Source organism: Maniola jurtina, chromosome 21 (genome assembly GCF_905333055.1).
Source record: "Maniola jurtina chromosome 21, ilManJurt1.1, whole genome shotgun sequence".
Classification (NCBI taxonomy): Eukaryota; Metazoa; Arthropoda; class Insecta; order Lepidoptera; family Nymphalidae; genus Maniola; species Maniola jurtina.
Window position 1 is genome coordinate 5013571 of NC_060049.1, and position 21928 is coordinate 5035498.

Below are 21928 nucleotides of genomic sequence, written 5' to 3' on the forward strand. Positions count from 1 at the left end.
AAAAATAATTGTCTCGCGGCAGCCATTATTCATGACTTTTTTGGGTTTTAAACCTGTGCTGCAGGGGTGTAGAACCTTTTTATCTATATAATTTTAACATCAGTCAAGATAGCAGAAGATTTCAACACTTTTCACATATTGACAATCCAATATACATTAACTTAGACCTTATCGGTTTCTTTAAGCCTTTAAAAGGCATGATTGTAGTCAAGCGCAAGTAATTAAATAAGTGTAAATTAAAAATTTATAACACCCCCGACAAGTGAAAGTTACAGTAACTAGAATCTTAGCTGATAACTTTCAAACGGCTGAACCGATTTTCTTCGATTATAGCTAAGAACACTCTCGATCAAGCCACCTTTCAAACAAAAAAAAAAACTAAATTAAAATCGGTTCATTAGTTTAGGAGCTACGATGCCACAGAAAGATACACAGATACACACGTCAAACTTATAACACCTCCTCTTTTTGGGTCGGGGGTTAAAAACTAAATAATTCACAACCGTGTATTCACATAATTCGCCTTAGTAGGTATATTGCCACTCGACGACTGACAGCGCGTCACTCGTGAATACCTAATCTCGCGATCGCAACTGCGTGAGTGCGAGGCGAGACTAGAGAATAGAGATGTGTGAATAGAGCCTTAGAGCCTTGCGCCTCGTTTTGCTTCTCGTGCGAATGTGTAAATGCACCTTTATAAATTATTACAACTAAATTACAATATCACTTTTAGGAGTAATTTAATCAAACGACTGACTACCTTTTTATATAGGTAGGTAGGTACATAGACTACAACAGCTGTTTTTCCAAAAATATTGATTTTTTAATAAAAAATAGCGAGCAAACGAGCTGGCGGGTCACCTGGTGTTAAGTGATTACCGCCGCCCATAAACATTTTGATGATGAAAGAAAGAAAGAAAGAAAATTTTTTTATGATGATGATGATGATGATATTAATTGTTTCTTATTTAAGCCCCAATGTGTGAGCCTCGGTAGTTCTACGTTACAGTTCAAGATTCAAGATTCAAGATTTTTTATTTGCAGGAACATTTTTTACAGTGGGATCTTATTAAGTAGATACATAATACCTATTGTCCAGTAGAAATGTTTCACCTTATATAATCAGGCATGCAAAGTTTGCACAAAGTCATTCTTATTTAAGTTACAAAGTCATTATATTTTAAACTGTTCTTTGAATTCATTAATCAAATTATACCTACACAAAAGTTTTATATTTATTTATATAGGAAAACAAACTATTTTCGCAATTTTCAATTAGGTATTCTTATTTAAACTGCCAGCCAGCCATACTACCGCCAACAGTCCAAGATGTTTATTTTATGGAAAAATATTCCTCGTTAGTCACCCTTTCACGAAAACCAAAAAAAAGAAAAACACATAAAGCGACCAAGTATTGGTATTCGGAGCACGCGTCTAATATTATGAGCGACCACAAAAAGGGCCAAAACAATGAACTTTTTACCCCCACCCTTTTCTCTTAATCAAGGGCTGCCCCAAATTTGCCCGCAAATTGCATCCAATTGTTCACTTTTTACCGCGAGGCGTGCTTGATATATCGGGGGTGGAAAAAAAGGAATTATCTAGCGAAAAACGGTTGAGCGCATCTGATCTAATACGGCCATTGAGACGTATTGGCGTGAAAAAACCCGACGTAGCTATAATTGTTCCGAGGCAACTGTTAGGAAATACCATCTGTAATTTTGCCGGATTAATTCCATGTGAAAAACGAATGTGAAATTAATATTGCAAACTTCTGTAACACAAAATTTTTGTATTTTTCCTAACTCTACTTTGGTATGTTTAAGCTGCTTTTTATACTTACAGAGCTTTATTAAAAACTGAAAGTTACAAACTTATAAAATGTTTCAAACACCTGGCGTTCAATTTGTTGTCTATTTGACTTTTATATTACTATTTGGATTATGCAAATGTAATAGGCAATTTATCTACATTATTTAACTAAGTTTTAGGAAGAGAAAGAAAATAGCACTAGAAAATCGTTTGAAAATATAGGTACCTACTGAAATTAAATACATTTCCAGCTAAGACGTCACAATATGGCGGCAATGTTTTCCTATTCATAGTTTGAACGCATTATATCTACCTACATAATATACCCACACTAATACAATGTTATAAATGCGAAAGTGTGTCTGTCTGTCGGTATGTCTGTAGTTGTATGCTAGTTTTTCACGGCTCATCTGTTCAATCGATTTTGACGAAATTTGGTACACAGGTAAATAATTTGCCTCCTGTGTACGGATATACCTAGATTACCTAGGTCACTTTTTATCCTGGAAAATCGAAAAGTTTACTTAATTTTTATTTGGAATATCTCTTTCACTACAAGATCATGGCCAAGCGCAAACGCTGCAATAAAAAAGGGGTTTTTATCAGGTATTAAAAGAAGGTTTTATTTCGTATAAAAAAAAAACTTTTTTAATAATCGTTGTATGTAACATAAAGGATGCTGAAGTATCGTCTTCGGGGATTAGATAATAATTTGTGGTCTCCTTTCTCGTGCCGCAAACCCTTTTTTGTAGTGGGACCTTTTTATTTTGGCAAAGCGGATTATCTTAACGGGTTATTTTTTAAATTTAAGTTGGGTCCTACGCCTATTCTTATACACAGGTACTTTAAAAAATTGCGGGTACTTTGTATGAAAGGATTTCTTTGTCAATCGAGGTGCCCACTTCAGTGCAAATTATTTCCTTAGATTATATTTTGAAATATATATAAATAAAGACGTACATTGCTAGACTCCGGCGATCAGAATCACCTTTTATAATATTAATAACTAGAGGATGCCCGCGACTTCGTCCGCGTGGATTTAGGTTTTTAAGGATCCCGTGGGAAGTATTTGATATTCCGGGATAAAAAGTGGCTTATGTCCGCCCCCGGGATGTAAGCTGACCCCGTACCAAATTTCGTTACAATCGGTTAAACTGTTAGGCCGTGAAAAGGTAGCAGACAGACAGACAGACAGACAGATAGACAGACATACACTTTCGCATTTATAATATTTGTATGGATATGTCAGGGAGGGACCATGAATTCTTAGGGCTCTGGGCTAAAACTACTTGTAATGTAGGTATATTCTAAAACAGATTTGAGTTATTTTTATGTGACAAAATTTAAAAATACCGGGTACGGAACCCTCGGTGCGCGAGGCTCACTGGTACTTAGCCGGTTTTTTTTATTCGGAAAAAAAAAACGAACACGTAGTCGCAGGCATCTATAAGTCACACACACTATTTCCTCCTATAGATGAGCTGATGCATAGTGCGGCGATGGGCGGCGGAGCCCTCTTCGGGTGCTCGTCAGCCGGCCACAGCGGCATCAACCAGCTGGGAGGGGTCTACGTCAACGGCAGACCCCTGCCAGACTCCACGAGGCAGAAGATCGTGGAGCTGGCGCACTCGGGGGCGAGGCCGTGTGATATCAGCAGGATCCTGCAGGTCTCCAACGGCTGCGTGTCCAAGATACTAGGAAGGTCAGTAGCAATACACATCTTTATACTTAAGAACTTTGCTTAACCTAAGTATCGCATTTTTTCTTTAACGGCGAAACAGAGGGAATTTTAAAATCAATAGTCCAACAAATTGTTCTTGCGGCTTTTGCAACGCTTTGTTGATAATAATAATAATTTTATTCGTTAGAATGCAAGTTCCATTAAGATAGAATAGCAGTTTGAGAGCCTTATACATCCTACCAATAAAATGATGAAAAAGATACGGTAAATCCGTTGTCGCCCTGATCGTGCTTGGTCAGATGTAGGCAAAATTAATAAATGATGCTTTGGACGGTTAATGCATTCTAGAAGTGCTGCTATGAATCTGTTAATTGATACGATATCAAAGAGGTTCTAAGGGTTCGGAAATGACAGCATTTCGCTAAAAAATTCGCATAAATTAGAAATAGCAAAGCAAAATAATTTACAGGACAAAAAACATTAGCTTTTTGTTAAATTTTCCATAGACAATAACATTGTTAATAGGAATGTATGTCTGTTTGCTACTTTTACGCGACTGAACCGACTTTGATGAAATTTAACATATCGATATGAGCTACATACAATATTTATCGATAGATTGCTTGATCGTCTCAAGCAATCTATCGATATGTTATATAAATAGGATAATTTTTATATCGAAAAATTAAAGTTCCCAAGAGATTTTTAAAAAACCTTAATCCACGTGGATGAAGGTGCAGGGCATCACATAGTATTATTTTGTTATTTATAATTAAATAGGTAAATATCTAATAATAAAACTTAAGAATAGAAGAAACGTAACTTGATATTTCTTAAACTATTTCAAGGCAAATAAATCCAAATCCACTTTGTACCCAACAATACCGAATCCCATTTAAAGCAACACTAATCCAATAGGGTATTTTACTCTTTTTTGAAAAGTGTCTCAATTTAATCCTAAGGTGATAATTTACCACTAGAATTTTTTTTAAAATTTTATTCAATCGATAAGTACCAAAAAAATTCATTTAAATTTTGCATTTTAAATTTTCGCGCGCAAGTTGACGAAAAGGTAGCTATGCTACCTAGACGCCATGTTATGACGTCATCGGGATAGTAAACTAAACTCACAGAGTAGGCAGGAACTAGAGATCACAAAGTGGCACAGAGTAACTTTGTCTGTAAACTAGATAGTAAGCTCACAAAGTACCTATCAGTACCTCCTACAGATGACAGATTGACACAGTAATTTTGTCTCTATACTAGTAGATTGTAGTCTGTGATAATAATAATTCTAAAGTAAACAACAACAAGCTGACGCGGTGATAAATTATTAAATTATTACAATTTAAAATGACAAAATGAATGATGAATTAAATGAATTATATAAAATTATTTAAATTTATTAAATTATTATAATTTAAAATTTATTTAAATTTAAATTTTTAACTGTTTCTTGCTAATTTAAAATGAGTTATTATCGATATCATTGGTGTGTCGTTCCTGAATGTAAGAAAATTGTCTATGGTTCCCTTGTTCCCCATACATTAGGCTAAAAATATCGTTCCATAACACGCTTGTTGATGAAAAATAAATGACTAATGTAAAGAAAAAAACCATGTGCCTCACGCAAAGATGAAAAGTATTTTTAAATTTGGGAGCCCAAACTATTTAATCCATGCATCAGTAATCCCAAATTCGTGCAGTTCGATTCTTAAACCTTTTGTACTGTGGTCATGCAATTAGAAAGGGAAGGATTTACTGACATGATGACGTAGTAATATGGCGGGTACATAGGCGGCTAGCGGTTCGCATAATTGTTGCACAGATAAAAAAAAGTGAAAATTTCGAATTAAAATATAAAATTTATTTTATAATTTTGTGAACTGATACTTACACTTCCCGTTTTCTTATTGCCTAAACTATCGTAAATAAATATTTTTAGATCATTTCTCACTAGGTGTAAAATACCCTATTCTTCAGTGTCAAACCCAAAGTCTACAGTATTAACCAAAGGGCACCCAACAATTAAATCGAGTACTATTACGCGAATAAATGAATTATTTAGCACAAAACCTATTGTTGGTATAACAAAGGGCAAAGAATCGATTGTCGCCCCGGTTGTCCAATATTCTAAGATTCCGAGTTTCCATAAGGTGAGGTCATAGGTAGGCCACGCGAGCAAATTGGTGGCGTTCCCATACATGCCTCCTAAGGAATCATACAAAGGCGTGAACAATGTAAAGTGAGGAATTGAAGAATTTCAATGACTTAATCAATACAAAAAGTTTGCATTCCCATAGTTTGTATTGTTTTTGTTTGAATGAAGTGCGCTCAGCGGGTAGGTATAAGGTGGGAATCGACATCGGGCGCTGACAGTGGGGTGCCCACTAATTTTGGGGAGGTTATATCCTTTATCGTTTGATTGCGATTTTATCGGTTTGATGCCGGAGGATTTTGGCCCTCCACACTCGAGTGTTTATTGAAATGCTCAATCCTATTGCTGTTAAAACTCAATCTGCGTATCAATTGTTTTGTTTTTAACCCCCGACCCAAAAAGAGGGGTGTTATAAGTTTGACGTGTGTATCTGTGTATCTGTCTGTGGCTTCGTAGCTCCTAAACTAATGAACCGATTTTAATTTAGTTGTTTTTGTTTGATAGGTGGCTTGATCGCGAGTGTTCTTAGCTAGATAATCCAAGAAAATCGTTTCAACCGTTGAAAGTTATCAGCTCTTCTCTAGTTACTGTAACCTTCACTTGTCGGGGGTGTTAAAATTTTTTAATTTACACTTGTATTTTTATCTATCGTTTGGTAAGCTATTGTTTGGTAGTATCGGACGTAGTTTAGTACTAAGTAAGAGTAGGATTGCTAGATGCCCCATATTTTATAGGTTTCCCCGTATTTCAGAATATAATAATACTAGCGACCCGCCCCGGCTTCGCACGGGTGGACATTTATTTTTTCTATTTTCCGGGATAAAATATAGCCTATACGGATTCGGAAGAATCCCTCTAAGTAATGGTAAAAGAAATTTTGAAATCGGTCCAGTAGTTTTTGAGCCTATTCAATACAAACATACAAAAATACAAAGGTTTCCTCTTTATAATATTAAGTATAGACCGAAACCTGTTATTGCGCAAAATAAAATACGGGGTAAATGCAGCTTCCGTATTTTTTACAATAATTCACCCGGGTTGGCTTCAGAAACCAAACCCTGACGTTTTGTCCAGTAGAAGGAATATTTTCTTATGCGGCAATGCGTGGACCAACAGCCGCGTAGCCGAAACTGACTCAATATTAAGACTGAAGACGGAATTACAAGTTCAATGAAATTTTAAGTTAATTAATTGTAGGAGTATGGCATTTTCTGGGAGCACACCCCATAATTACTATACCAGGGAAATCCCCCCCATTTGAATACAATTGAAGAAAGGGGTCAAGACCCCCAGAAATGAGGATTAAGATGCACAAAAATAAAATTAATTTTAAATTAAACCGGTCCCACTAACGGTCGATTTCACAAACGTAAAATACTCAAGTCTTATCCGAGAGTCAAATTGATTTTTTGATTGATTCCTATTTTGGCAGATTTTCCAGACAATTACTATCATTACGCTCACACAGAGTCTTTTTCCTAAATCTGTGATTACGCCCAATTTATTCCTCGGTTAAACGTCACTCGACGTTGGTGAAATCGGCACAAGTCAAGACTTTACCACCGGTTCGGAAAACAGTTTGTACTGAGAAGAACCGGCCATCAGTTGTTCTTCTTAAATAGTAATGGTTTTAGGTACCTACCTAGTGCCGATACAGGTGATCGTAGCAGGTGGTTCGTAAAAAATCTTCTACGTTAGGAATAGTGCCCATTTATCCCTGTTATTTTATTTTACTTAGGAATATTACATTTTTAATTCATAATGTTTTGGGAACTTTTATTTCCATTACACGCATTGACGCGAACAAAGGACCAAAAGTCAATTTGGGACAATAAAGAAATTTAAAAGACGTCAATCAAAACGACTAGACTTTTAATACAGGGTGTGCCTTTCAGGGCTGTCCCACGACCGCCCCTAAATAAACGCGATAAAAGGGAAAATAATAATATTTGCCAGTAATTGGCACCCCTGCTGGCACTTGCACTTCAAGAGATCTTGTAGGAAAGTGATTTTTGTTTTGGGGCTGTTATTATTTTGTAATGTTTGCTTGTTGAGGTATTGATTGGTGTAATACAACTTGAAGGACTTGTTCTAGAAAAGTTAAAAATGTCTCGCTGAACACATTCGGTCATTTATTTTGAATGATGAGTTTTGATTAGTGGCTACAAGACACAAGACAAGACTTTCACTAATATGAATTCAAAAATATTTAAGTTCACACGTATGTATTTTTTTATCATTTATTGTTATCAATATCATAATTATCAAAGGTGACCGTCACCTTTTCGCGACCCGTGCTCTACCTAACGAGTCTCAGTGAAATGAAGTATCTACGAAGTAATAAGAGAAAATGTCAAATAGAGTAAAGAAAGCAGAAATGAGGTCAGAACCAAACATTTGTACATCTAAGTCTTTATTTAATCCTAGCATTCGACTAGACCAGTCAAGTGTAAACGAAAAAGAATTAACCGCGGCTGCGAAATGCGAGTGCATTTCCCACACACCCCTAAAATTCTTATCGTGCCAATTACGTAAAGGGTTCCGTTCCTTAGGGCCTCGCAAAGGGCAAGCGTGGCGGGAATCCTAATTAAGGAGCCCTCCTGCCAAGCGGCAAGTTCACATTTGATTTTAGCTCTTTGCTGCTTTTCTACTGAATTCGCTTTTTATTTTACACTCTCAATTTTTTAAACTTTCGATCTTTATCAAGGAAACTTTTAGAGCATAATATCTTGATAAACTATTTTATTGCTCTTGGAACATCACAAGCGCCATAATCCTTAATTTTACTTTTACAATGTTATATTATTGGTCTAAGCCTACATAGTGATTATAAACTTTTTTTTTTAAAGAATATAATTAATTTTAATCATGATTAACATTCGCCTGCCTCCTCCAATTAAGCGTAAAGCTTGTGCCAGGAGTGAATACGACAATAGTGCAACGGCTGGGGTTTGAACCGCCGACCTTTCGGATTTCAGTCCGCTCCTATAACCGTTGAGCTATTGAGGCTTGGATAGCTGTAATCGGCATAAATACCCAAGAGATAAACTTAGGTATAAGTAGGTATTTAGTTAACAAATAATAATTAGGTATATGAATTTAATCATTTTTGAGCGCTTTTGATTGAAGTGGCTTCTTTCGCTGATACTCGTTATTAATATTCTTGTGACAAATTATTACCTATATGTATATTTTTACTTACGCTTTGAAAAGTTAAACAAAATAATTTCGAGGACACAATCTCCATATTGATACTTTGTCAGTTTATCAATATTTGTTTCTCTATAAAATATAAAGAAATTATCTTTGAGAACAAAATATTATACTACTCTATCCTTTTGATAACCTTCGATATTTTGAAATATATCTAGTTGAGAAGTGCAATAACTGATACGTTGTCTCTTTTGTCCCAGATTATCCTGGAATAATATGCAGTAAGTAAAAATATACATATTTAAAAATAATATACACTACTAACCATAATATGTTATGAGTATAGTTTATTTAGATATTCTTAACTAACATACAATTACACAGGCTGACTTTACATAGCTTTATATAGCTTTATCTCAAGTAAGTACCTACCTACTAAGTTTTAAAATGCAATTTTTAGGGTTCCATGCCTCAAGGAAAAAAGGAACCTTTATAGGATCGCTTCTATGTCTGTCTGTCTATCTTTCGTGTCTGTCAAGAAACCTATAGGGTACTTCCCGTTGACCTAGAATCATGAAATTTGGCATGTAGGTAGGTTTCATATCAAAAGTAAAGGAAAAAATCCGAAAACCGTGAATTAGTGGTTACATCACAAAAGAAGTTAAAATGTGTTCACGAAAAAATTAATTTACTAAATCACATATAGATGGCATAGTTCGTTATTAACTTGCAGGGTGCTACATAAACAGCTCGTTCACACAGGCTGCGTGAGCGTGGCGTAAGCGTAGACGTAGCGCGTACCATTGAGATATTAAACCTTTTGTTCAATTTCAACGCGTAAGCAACCTACATATTATTACACCATGACGTATGAATGTATGGAACTATATGAGACATGGCATACCGCTTGCGTGGCGTGAACGTTCTCGTAGACGTAATGCGTGCAGTTATGTCAAAGGATTCACGCGCGTCACTACGTGCGTCTCACGTGTAGGTACGTGCTTGGTATGAATCGGCCTTAAATGTTAGGTATAGGTATCTTGTACGGAACGACTTGCACCTAACTGGTTTTTAATACACAACTCCTATATTTTGTGCAAAATAGTTTTTTATTTGACCAAATCATCAGTAGCTAAAACAGTTAACCATTTCAAAGTCAAACAGTATCAGATAAGTGTTGAAATCATATCACCCGCTGTGATCGGTTATCTACATAAAATCTTTGACCCCTGGCGTTTAAACGTTATTTAATATGCATTGAACGAGCTCTTCAACCGTTACGAATATTATAAAATCTAATACATAATATAATAAAAAAATATTTAAAAGAAAAATAAAACCGACTTCAAAAACCACAAACACTAAAAAGTAAAAAATATTTTTTGTTTCTACACGTGTAATGTATGTACCTATGAAGTCGGGCGAGCTTCACACTTGGATTTCTAGTTTCTTTTATTTACTTTTTAGTGTTTGTGGTTTTTAAAGTCGGTTTTATTTTTCTTTTATATTTAAGCACAACCTATAGATTTTTAAAAAAAAAACTGTAACCGCGACAATTTTTTGCTAGGCACGTACCTACTTATAGATTCTTTACAAAAAGCAAATTATAAAAGTAAAAAAGCCGTTGCATTCCTACGAATGCGATCGGTGACATCTTAAACAAACAATACCAACCCCCAATTCCCAAATATACTGTTAGATACTATCAAATACATGTCATCTGTCGATACAATGATGTTTACTTTATTGTGGAGTGCCATTAAACGGTTATTACAGTCGAGAGGCGCCGCGGGCTGAGCGTAATCGTTTTCGCCTAGGGCCTTGGGGTCACGGAATACAGATGCGAAATGGGTGCTTATATTAGTTTTGATTTATTTTTAACTAAGTTTTTATAGCCCTTGAAGACAGTGTGGGGCTGTCGTCTGTACTCTACCCACGAAGAGTACGTCTCTCTCTCTTACGTTATCCCAAATAAATGACAAAAACAAAAAACTCAATAAAAACTCTGTTTAAATGACTAATCAATCACAAAGGAACAGTAGTATGTTTTCTAATTGAATTTCGAATGTTTTTAGAAAACATAGGTTCTATTAGAAATGCGTATGAGGAATGATGATTCAAAATGTTTGTGACGTCGAACATCCAAGAAAATGCATTTCTTCAAGAAAATGTCAAGAAAAATCCTCTCCATCACTCTTAACATTAATAAATACTTAAATCCCCTGACAATAAAACGCCAATATTTCTTAAATATCGACGCACCCAATTCGACAATCGTATCTTCCCCATCGACGTTCTGCAAATATCGACACATGTCGATAGCAACAATACCGTCACTTGAAGTACATCCTCTATCCTGACAGCTTTACAAATGCCGCTAACAAAATTTTCCACCACCTTATTCATACGTAATAAAGTTTATTTTAGTTTACCTTTTGTTTTATAGAGACATTAATTAAGTTGGTTAAATATATCTGTATAGGTACTCGAAATAAGGGGATAGTTTTGGATTATTCGTAATTGTGAGCTAATGCTGTTCGAGTGGGTCGGGTGTTTTCTATAGTAAACGCAACATACGTAGTATTTATATTAAGAGATTTGAAAATATTAAGTACCAACTCGGTACATTCTAAACTTTAAGGGCTGTAAAAACTAGGGTCGTAATTTGTATGGAACTTATAGAGATGCTATTGCTAAAATCAATATTTCGAATTCTATCTCGAATATATACTTAGTATGTGGAACTAGCTTTTCAGGGCACAACAGTTGAACCGGTTTTGATGAAATTTTGTACAGAGTTAGCTTACATCCCGGGGACGGACATAGACATTTATCCCGTATAATCAAAGAGTTCCTACGGGATTCTTAAAGGTCCATCTGTTTATGGTATAGAGGTAGCTTGACTCCCGGAAAATTGAAATAGGCAACTATTTATACATACACGATATACATACATATACGAAAAGCAGAGTTCCCACGGGATTTTTAAAAAGCCTAAATCCACGCAGTTAGTCGCGGGCATCCTCTATTAGAAAATAGTTTTCAAGTAAATAATAAAACCTCTAAATGAGACCTCCAATTTAATTTAACACTTGTCTGCAATTTTGGTTTTTATTGGCAGGTACTACGAGACGGGGTCAATAAAGCCCCGCGCGATCGGCGGGTCCAAGCCGCGGGTCGCAACGACCCCGGTGGTGCAGAAGATAGCCGACTACAAGCGGGAGTGCCCGTCAATCTTCGCCTGGGAAATCCGGGACCGCCTGCTCAGTGAAAACGTGTGCAATAACGATAATATTCCTAGCGTGAGTACCTTTGCAATTATTTCCAGAGTCAATCAATCAATCAGCCCGGTTGCGTCCACTGCTGGACATAGGCATTCCCACACCACACGATCTTCCGTCTTCCTCATCCATCCACTTCCCGGTCGTCTGTACAGCGGGTTGGAGGTCGTCCCACACTGCGCTTGCTGATACGCGGTCTCCACTCCAGAACACGTCTGCCCCAGCGGCCATCGGTTCTGCGGCAGACGTGGCCTGCCCACTGCCACTTCAGCTGACTAATTCGTTGAGCTATGTCGGTCACTCTGGTTCTCCTACGGATTTTGTCCCTCAGAGAATTCCCCAACATAGCCCGCTCCATATTTAATGAGTACCTAACCCTTTTTTTATACTTAATCTTTATGTTCACAGATTATTATGGAAAATAAAACCTAATCCATTTTTAAATTCAAAATGGAATAAATAAATGCCAAACATAATTAAATTTATCAATAGATTTTCACGAGACACACATTGCCCATGTCAAAATATATTCAAACAAAATATTCTATTAGATTCAGACAGTTGTTAGAGGTATACAATAAGCTGGCCACTCGAGGTTACAACAGTCTTAATCCAATTTTTGAAATTTATCAACTTTTCGACCATATGCCCGGAGCTCAGTGGCTCAGCGGTGCTATTGTCCAGAGGTCCCTTTTCAAGAAGCATTCAAGCTATAAAGTCCATTCTGCGAGCCATTGATGACAGTTTATAAAATCGCGCGTTCGGGTCCCTTTGTATCGGCATTGTCAATACAAATCGGTCACTATTATTGACTGAGAAATCGTAAATTCTTGAAATTTTATTAACCCAAACTTTTCTTAACAAATATCTGGGCGATGATTTATTTCAATTTTTTAATTTTATAGGCCTGGACTTAGCTGCGATATTAAATTTGTTTTTGTGTTGATTCCTAAATTGCAACAATGAATCTACCTTTTTAACTATTTTTTTTTAATCCAGTGGCTTAGAAAATATACCTACCTACTTATCCACTTTTCTAAATGTTACCATCTGTGAGTGAAATAGGCAGGTGAGTACGGTCTACCTGCTTAGCTACGGAACCTTATTAGGTAATTATACCTATATCTAGGCAAGTAGGTACCTACCTACTCACGAGGCGAGTAAGACGATTAATATGATGATAATTATTTTATGTTTATGATTATAGGGGCCTATATATTTTCATTAAATCAGGAAATAAACCTACAATATTCGTAGCCTAAAAGGGTCGTAAAGGTCGAACCTACCTACTTAGGTATAGTTTTAAGTATCTACTTATCTAGGCACTAACCCATTTTAGTAAATTACAAAATTATAAGTCTATGTTTACAACTTCAGGCAATAACTGATCTTCCTAGTATTTTTCAAAAGTGAAAACAGAAATCCATTCTAGTAAAGTTGAAGCCATACATTCGTAAGTGAATGTCAAACCACAGCCCCAATGTAAACTATCATATCTCAAAATAAAGCCATTTTTGCGTGACACAATCGGTAATCGAGCTCGACGTCATGCGAGCGACATCTGCCGTGAGCAAAAAAAAAATTCAAAAGAGTTTTTTCAATTGATAGCACCAATTTTTCTGTTAATCATGTCAAAACTCAGTCTATTGTGAACGAGTGTAAACATAACGTGACAAAGCCGCGGATTTTTGGTTATTGTTAGTTTGATTGGGAGTATCTCAAAATTGAGGATGCCAATTATAGTGCAAGATGGTTGGAAGATGAGGTTTTTGCAGCTTTTAGGAATTTAAGAGCTTCTCGAAAAGCTTATGGAAGTCTACACATTGTACTTATTCGTGCCTATACTTCTGTAAGTAAGTAGGTGCCATAGAAGAGAATTTAAGTATAATGTAGAGTTCTCTGGGTGCAGAAAAGATTTTGCTATAGGCACAGAGCAAAGATAGATAGGTATACCTATTTAGCTACCTTAATAACGCAACTGATGGATTTTGTAATACTTAGTAGATAGGTAGGTACCTATACCTACTCAATATAAACCTTAGTCTGTGCCTTAGGTACTGACACATAGATACAGATATACCTACCTGCAGTAGGTAAGGTATACCTATAAAGAGCTACTTATCTTCTATGAAAATTATTTCAGACCGATTATGTAGGTATGATTTTTCATTCGGATCAAAAGAAAGCTTTAGGTAAGCATTAAAATCCGTTTAAAAATGCGTAACCTATGTAGGTACATATCTCTACATCAATTTATTGCCAATTAGCTTTAGCCTGTGACTTCGTCCGCGCGAAATAATTTATAGCCTTTAAGCACTTAGAAGTATCAGATAATATAGTAGCTAGGCAAGTAGGTAGGTAGTTAACAATTAAAATAATTTTTGTGATCAGATAAGTCATAAGTACCTACTTATCTAGTTTCGGAGATTACCACTTACATTCAAACATACAAGCTTTACCTCTTTATTATATTAGTGTAGATAATTCTAGCTCTTTATTCAAACAGTTCGATTCTATTTTTACGTCTAGAATAATAACTTTTGATTAGATGATCAAAGCTTTACCTACCAAGGCATGATGCCTTAAATTAAATAGATAGAATTTCATTCAACTATCTATATCTATTTAATATATACCTATCTGAAGATAGGTAGGTAGGTACATAATCTATAAATCACACAGAAACACCTCAACAAAAATAGCTATATATATATAGCCATAACAAGAGGGAAAATTGGAATGCCTCGTTCATCCCTCTTACCTTGTAGATTCGTGAAGGGGCTATTTTTATGACTGTCGCACGCACGGCCCAATGGGCATCGGCAATGAAAGATGCACTGTCACGTGTGTTAGAAAGGGATAGGTATTTATTGCGAGTTGCGTAGTCTAGTCATAACGGTCGAATGGGCGTGATGTTTCTTACCGCGTTGCGAGACAAAAATACGTGGAACAATCGATTATGACGTCGCGGCAGAACGGCGTAAGTGACAGATTTGTTGGTCCTTCGACGCGGCTTTTCATTTTGTTGTTTTATTGAGCTTTGTTACAAGATCCAATGATATAACGATAAAAATTATCAAATAAATAAAAATGACAAGCATAATTTAATTTTTAACCTCATCCAATAGACAATCAAAAAAAAGATTGGTAGGTAGGTAAGTAGGGTATATTATGAAGGAGCAAGAAACTTAATGCAAAACCTTGGATGAATAAATACTCTGCAAAACATGCAAATCTATTTTTTAAAATTTATGTTTATTCTTTTAGTTGTGTTACTAATTACTATGTTGGTCCCTTGCACGAGTGTACCAGGCTGTCAGCCAGCAGGGAGAAGTGGCGAATGCTCGTGAGGCGTGTAACATCTGCCCTCAAAGACGTTGCTTCATGATGACCACGACCGCTCTGTCAAGAGTGACACGACAAAGAAGAAGATGCATCTAATTGAAACGTATTGTTCTCTACAGACAATTAACCCTCAGCCTGTGGTACTATAACTCGGTTAATATACCGGCCAAGTGCGAGTCAGACTCGCGAACCGAGCGTTCCGTACATGGGTATTTTTTCCGACATTTTGCTCGATAAATAAAAAACTGTTACGCTTAAAAATAAATAAATATCTGTTTTACAATGTAAAGATAAAGGCATTTCATATGATTCCCCACTTGGTATAGTTATCTTACTTTGAAAATTGAAACACATTTTAATTTTTTTTAATGATGTAACCACAAATTCGCGGTTTTCAGATTTATTCCTGTATTTGTGCTATAAGACCTACCTACCTGCCAAATTTTATGATTCTAGGTCAACGGGAAGTACCCTATAGGTTTTCTTGACAGACACGACGGACGGACGGACGGATGAACGGACGGACGGATGGACGGGCAGACAGACAACAAAGTGATCCTATAAGGGTTCCGTTTTTCCTTTTGAGGTACGGAACCCTAAAAATCGGTCCTTAGTAAAATAAAATACATAGGTAGGTATGTACCTACAACAAGCTTACTTTTTAACTACTTGACAAATAGGTTTGGGTATTTAATTAATCTACTGTATACTACTTACCTACTCCAATTTTTTTAGCTATTATCAATGACAAATCAATAGATTAAAATAACTGCAAGTGACAGTTACAACACTTTTGGTTGTATTCGCGACTTACGTCACTTTTCTTTCAGCTGCCACAGCCTATAATTCCGCGTTTACGCCTGAGTGCGCAAACATTCTTTATCCCGTTTACTCGCGCGCCGAATGCATACATCTGTCCTTTTCTCCTACCAACTGCTTATGACGGCATAGGAATTGATGGTTAAGTCCAGATATGTATGGAAATGGCGGAATTTTCAGTTGTGAGAATAATCGAGTGGTTTGGGATTGTATAAATTACACACGAAGTTCACACACGATGCTATCTGTGTCATTGTTATGTTATAATCCTCTCGTTTGATTGACACCTGCTCTTATACCTACTTAATTAGTGGAAATCAGTGGCGTGAATAGAATTTTTTGTCAGAGTAAGCAAATGCAATTTTAATTAAGTACAGACTAAGTTGGCATTAAGCAAGCGAACGAAAAAATAATTCTGCCATATTATTAGAAACTAAGTAGGTATGTACCTACCTACTTACGAACCCATTAGGGGCTACCCACAAACAAAGATACAAAATGTAGGTACAAGTAGAAGTTACTTATGAAAAATAGGTAAACACTTAAGTATGAAATCGAATCTTTGAAAAGAGCAACCACCGAGTTTCTTGCTGGTTTATCTGGATGCTGGAACTGGAATATGTAGTAAAACTGGATCTGACTGACTGGTCGAAAACAGTTCCTTGTTTACTACGAACCCCTTGGTATAACTAAGCACCTACTTAAAATGATCTACTAAAGCTAATGATCTAAACAAAAAATCTATACTTATTTCATCACACCTAGTGTAATTAGGTAAGTAAATCAATGGACAAAATTTTAAAATTGGAACATAATTTTAGTATTTTAATTCGTGCCTTGCTCGATCGAGCAGTGGTCCGCGTAACCGGACACCGCCAAAACGCTACTGCGGCGCATTTTGAAGGCTTCGCGTCACGTATTTGGTATTATGTAGCCCTACGGAGTTTCGTTTTCGTTTACACGCACCGTTGTAACTGGATCACTCGAATTACATCGTAATTAAGATGTTCCCTTTTCGAGACGTGCATCTTCGGAAGTTTATGATTTTTTTTATCGAACAAATTTTGACCAGGTTTTTTGCACAGTGCACCCCTGTGCGTAGTGCGTAGGGGAGAGTGTGCATGAAAGAGCCAGGCTTTGAAAGAGCCGATGTGATTTTCCATTACTTATCGATATTCTACCAAAGTTTAATTTTACTCCTTAAATGGCAACACTGGATAGCTGTTACCCACAAACATTTGACAGTTCTACGACAGCAAATGGCCTCACAGGACTGTTACGAAAATTCGGAAGCCAAAAAGTAAGTTTCTTTGTGTTTCTTTCATCTTTTTTTTCAAAAAGGGTATTGCATAAGTTGACAAAACTGATATACAGTATTGGCGTCTATATATTTGCCCTTGTTTTGCATAAATAATATCAGATCAGCGTTCTGGTATAGTGCCTTTTTTCTGAAGTTATATTTTTAAAAGCGTCGTGTTTTGAAAGAGCCAGTTATTTATGCTTTGAAAGAGCCGCCTCTTTCATGACACGAAAACTGGCTCATTCAATACATCGTTTAGTTTTAATTAACCCCCACGAAAAAAGAGGGATGTTATAAGTTTGACGTGTGTGTCTGTGTGTCTGTCTGTGTGTGTGTGTGTGTGTGTGTGTGTGTGTGTGTGTGTGTGTGTGTGTCTATGGCCACGTAAATCCTAAACCAATGGACTAATTCTGATGGTTCTTTTTTTTGTTTGATAACTGATGTGATAGAGATTGTTCTTAGCTATAATTTATTTATTTAATCTTTATTGCACAAAATACAAAAAAAAAAACAAAAGGCGGACTTAATGCCTAATGGCATTCTCTACCAGTCATATTTATAGAGGTCGGGGGTGTCCAAAATTTTTAATTTTAGTTATTTCATTATTATTATATGATATATGTTTCAGAATAAAAAGACATGTCTTCGCAAGCGTCAACAGCTAAAAAACGGGTAAGGCCCATAACTGCTGCAATAGAAGAGGCTGTAAAAGAAGTGCTTGCTGGAAATCAGTCCATAAATAGAACAGCGTTAGCGTTATCGTGTGGCCTCAAAGGGGTGATTAATTTCTTCTGCCAAAAATGTTTTTAATTTTAAATTGTTTTTATATTGTTTTTATTTTTTAAGTTATAGAGTAAGAATACGAAAAAGGGCTCTATTTTATGTTTTTAGACAAATTTTTATTAATTATTTAATTTTTAACTAAGACAAAGTTCAAAAGTTTTAATTGTTGATTAAGACAATGTTTAATTATTACTGAGACTGTTTAAAAATTGTGATTTTCATAGAAATACTAAAGTAAGCTTAGTATTAATCTGATTTTAAATACTTAACATAATTTTAATTGATAAAAAACCGTTTAGTACCTCAAAAGTAGGTATCGGCTCTTTCATAACACATGGTGGCTCTTTCATTGACCTGCTGCTATGAAAGAGCCGATTTCCTTTTTTTTTTAAACTATTTATATAAGAGATTATCAGGGTTGTTATCCTCTTTATTTTTATTTTATAACATTGCCAATTAAAGTGATTATAAGAAAACCTAGTTTCATTTGAAAATAATATAGTAAAAGTGTGTTTTTTTTTACACTATTCAAAACTGGCTCTTTCATCCACACTCTCCCCTACATACTTACTCAAGTCATAACAAATGGTAGGTTATAAAACCATTGCATTGTCATAAAATCAATTTACAAAACAAATGTCATGTTACTAAATGCCTAAAAATAAAATGGCTACCTGCTAAATAAATGCAATTAATACTAAAAAATAATTCATATGTTGAAATGCGAAAGTGTGTCTGTCTGACTGTCACCTTTTTATTACCCATCTGCTTAACCGATTTTGATGAAATTTGGTAAAGAGATAGCTTGTGCCCCGAAGACGGATATAGGTTAGACATCACGGAAAAATCAAATAGTTCCCACGGGATTTTCAAAAATCTAAATCAACGCGGACGAAGTCACGGACATCATCTAGTACAGACCTACTTGCTTCATAAACAACTGACAAATGGGCTGACCTCATTGGTCAGATCCTGCACTTTTGTGAAAATTTGTAGTTGACATATTTGATTATTATTGACTTTATTGTGTAACTTACAAATTCTAATTACTTTGACAAATTTATTTTTATTGTGTAACTTAATTTAATTAGTGTAATTGGACTTAAAAGGTCCGTTCTAATTAAATATTTAAATAAATAAATAAATAAATAAAAGCAGATAAAACACATAGCTTTTATTCAGGATATGCTTTTATTAAATCTCCCATCCAATCAATTTACCAACATAATGAAAATCTATTTGAAGCGCAAATTAATGTTTACCACAAAACAATGATCAATTTGCGTTTATGTCATACAACATACCTACCTTCCTGTGTAATTTGTTTACTAATTACTTACCGATGTTTGTTTATATATTTTTTTCCAATGAATCCGATAAAGGATAAAGCTCAACTTATAAGTACTTAGATACCTAAAGTTAAATAATTTTCAATTATTGGAATTTAGAATGACTGTTTCTAGACAAAACACTTGTACTTTTGATGAATAAATAATGCTCATAATGACGTTTTGACGTAAAAAAATTGCAAAAATTTACGTTACCTAATCTTAACCGTAACCTTCTTAAACCTCAAGTATGGATATGTACTTATGTGCTCAAGCTAAGTATTACTTAGATATTTTGTCTAACCACACCAAAAGTCAAAATTACCATTAAAAGGAGCCTAATAAAATACATTAAAATATTTTGTACAAGAAATAGGTGATTAGCAAACCATGCATAAATCGTCTTAAGTTTACGTAAAAGCTAAAAGTAGGTAGGTAGGTACTCAAATCATCCTAATTTCCGATGAACACATAGTTTTTCAAACCTTTCTTTATACCAGAACAGTTTTAACCGATATAATCAACTGTACAATAACAGACCCAATCCCTAAACGCGATCCTAAGAGAATTGCAAAAACCCCCTTCCAACCGCACCCCAACCGCTTTTCACCGGGGAATCGAACCCGGGTCTCCGCGGGTTAAGCGTGTACGTTAAAATGTTTATAGATAATGCCAATGTGGATAGGTAATAGTAATTCTAATCCCGAGGGTAGAGTGCCCCTCTGGAGTCTGCTGGAATGTAATGGCTTTTGTGAGTCTGTGTCGGTTTTGATGTTGAATGGTGGGGAATGCGTATTGCGTAACGTTGCTACATCATCCGATGCGATATTTAGTCCGATACGACCGATATTACTTAAACCATATCGAGACATTTAAAATTGTATAAAATGTTGCATGAAGTATGTAGTTCGTCTTATACAATCTCCACAAACGATACAAAAGTTTCACATAAGATTTTGATATCCATCAGCTATCATGTTCCTACATTGCTGTTCACATGCCATTCTAACATACAAGTTATAACTTACTTATAACATTATGCAAGTAGGTTTTCAATAGGTATCTACTTATACACACGGTTGAATTGTAAATATTCCTAACTAAGTACAATGCTCGGACCTTCTACTGTTTTTAAATTTATTTATTAAGTTATTTCAGATTTTTCTTTAAACAAAAAGTAAAGTTAACATACTTAGGCAATATATTTTTTTTATTCATTTCGATTACTTACTATGTTAGCATTTAATCAATTTTTATTTTAGACAAATATCGGATCGGATACTATGCAAACCCTTTCTCTCCCTCTGTGGAAAGTTTCTTTCATTGCGCCTCTCATTCTATGAAAATTTTTTGTCCAATGATTCACGTTTATACCACAATGTGTTTAATTCGTAATTTTATATTACGTTTGGTAAATTTTTAATAATAGAAAACGGATACTACCGAAAAATAGACGTTGCATAAACACCGCTATTAGTACGTACCTATATTTGTTTGCATTGTAAAGGCAATATTTTACAAAAAAATTGGTAACTAAAATATAAAAAAATCTCAACTTTATTAACAAAAAATCACTTTCCGTTACGTTCATTTTACATTCCATTTAATTAACATCGTTATCGATAAAAACCTGATAGGTTAGATAGCTGAGCTTTTGTTCTAACGTGTCACATGAGACCACCTACACGGGTACACCACTATCGTATGATCTATCGTTGTGCCTCGACGCAATGACGTGCGTGCGCGCATCCCTAGTGACACCTGTCAATGTCAAAGTGACGTGAAAACGCCCGCGCGCAGCGCGAGAATGATCTATTACCCAACACTATGGAATTACTCACGGTCCATTGCTTGCTCAATGCACAAGAAACTATAATACCTTAGTCCATAATTCGCAGCAGCTAATTTACATTCGCTGTGTTGAAGGATTCATTATACATATTATTATCAACTGCGAAGTAAAAGATTGAGCTGTGTTTTACACGACTGTCTAAAAAAAGGAGTGTAATGTTTCAGGGTTTATGCATATAATATTAAGTATGTGAGTTTCTTAATTCCGCCATAACTTCTAAATGACTGGACAGATTTGGATGTATGGGGTATCGTTAGAATCCTTACATCATCCCGAGTGAATCTGGCTATAATTTTTTTTAAATAAAATATTCAATATGGCAGCTGTATGGTGCCATTTTCAAATGTGAAATTTTGTACTTTTTAGCTCGTTTTTCGACACGGCAGTCGTATTTTTCTTTAAAATTACAACTTGTA

The 21928-nt window shown here is 35.5% G+C and overlaps 1 protein-coding gene and 1 long non-coding RNA gene across 6 annotated transcripts in view; one reads left to right on the top strand and one right to left on the bottom strand.

The window, feature by feature from the left end:
* LOC123876140 (paired box protein Pax-6) overlaps nucleotides 1-21928 on the top strand; it is a 94628-nt gene that overhangs the window by 19838 nt on the left and 52862 nt on the right. For 3 of the 5 annotated variants that reach the window (XM_045922292.1, XM_045922294.1, XM_045922293.1), the window contains exons 2-4: nucleotides 3289-3514; nucleotides 9065-9085; nucleotides 11926-12106. In XM_045922292.1, the coding sequence (XP_045778248.1) occupies nucleotides 3289-3514; nucleotides 9065-9085; nucleotides 11926-12106 (428 nt within the window). The remainder of the gene's footprint in view (nucleotides 1-3288; nucleotides 3515-9064; nucleotides 9086-11925; nucleotides 12107-21928) is intronic. The other 2 variants (XM_045922295.1, XM_045922296.1) reach the window with 1 other exon arrangement.
* Nucleotides 5227-20936, bottom strand: LOC123876142. Its single transcript, XR_006798269.1, has 3 exons — nucleotides 20925-20936; nucleotides 19498-19503; nucleotides 5227-5470 (listed from the first exon to the last, which is right to left on the bottom strand). It is a non-coding gene; the product is annotated as an uncharacterized LOC123876142 (long non-coding RNA).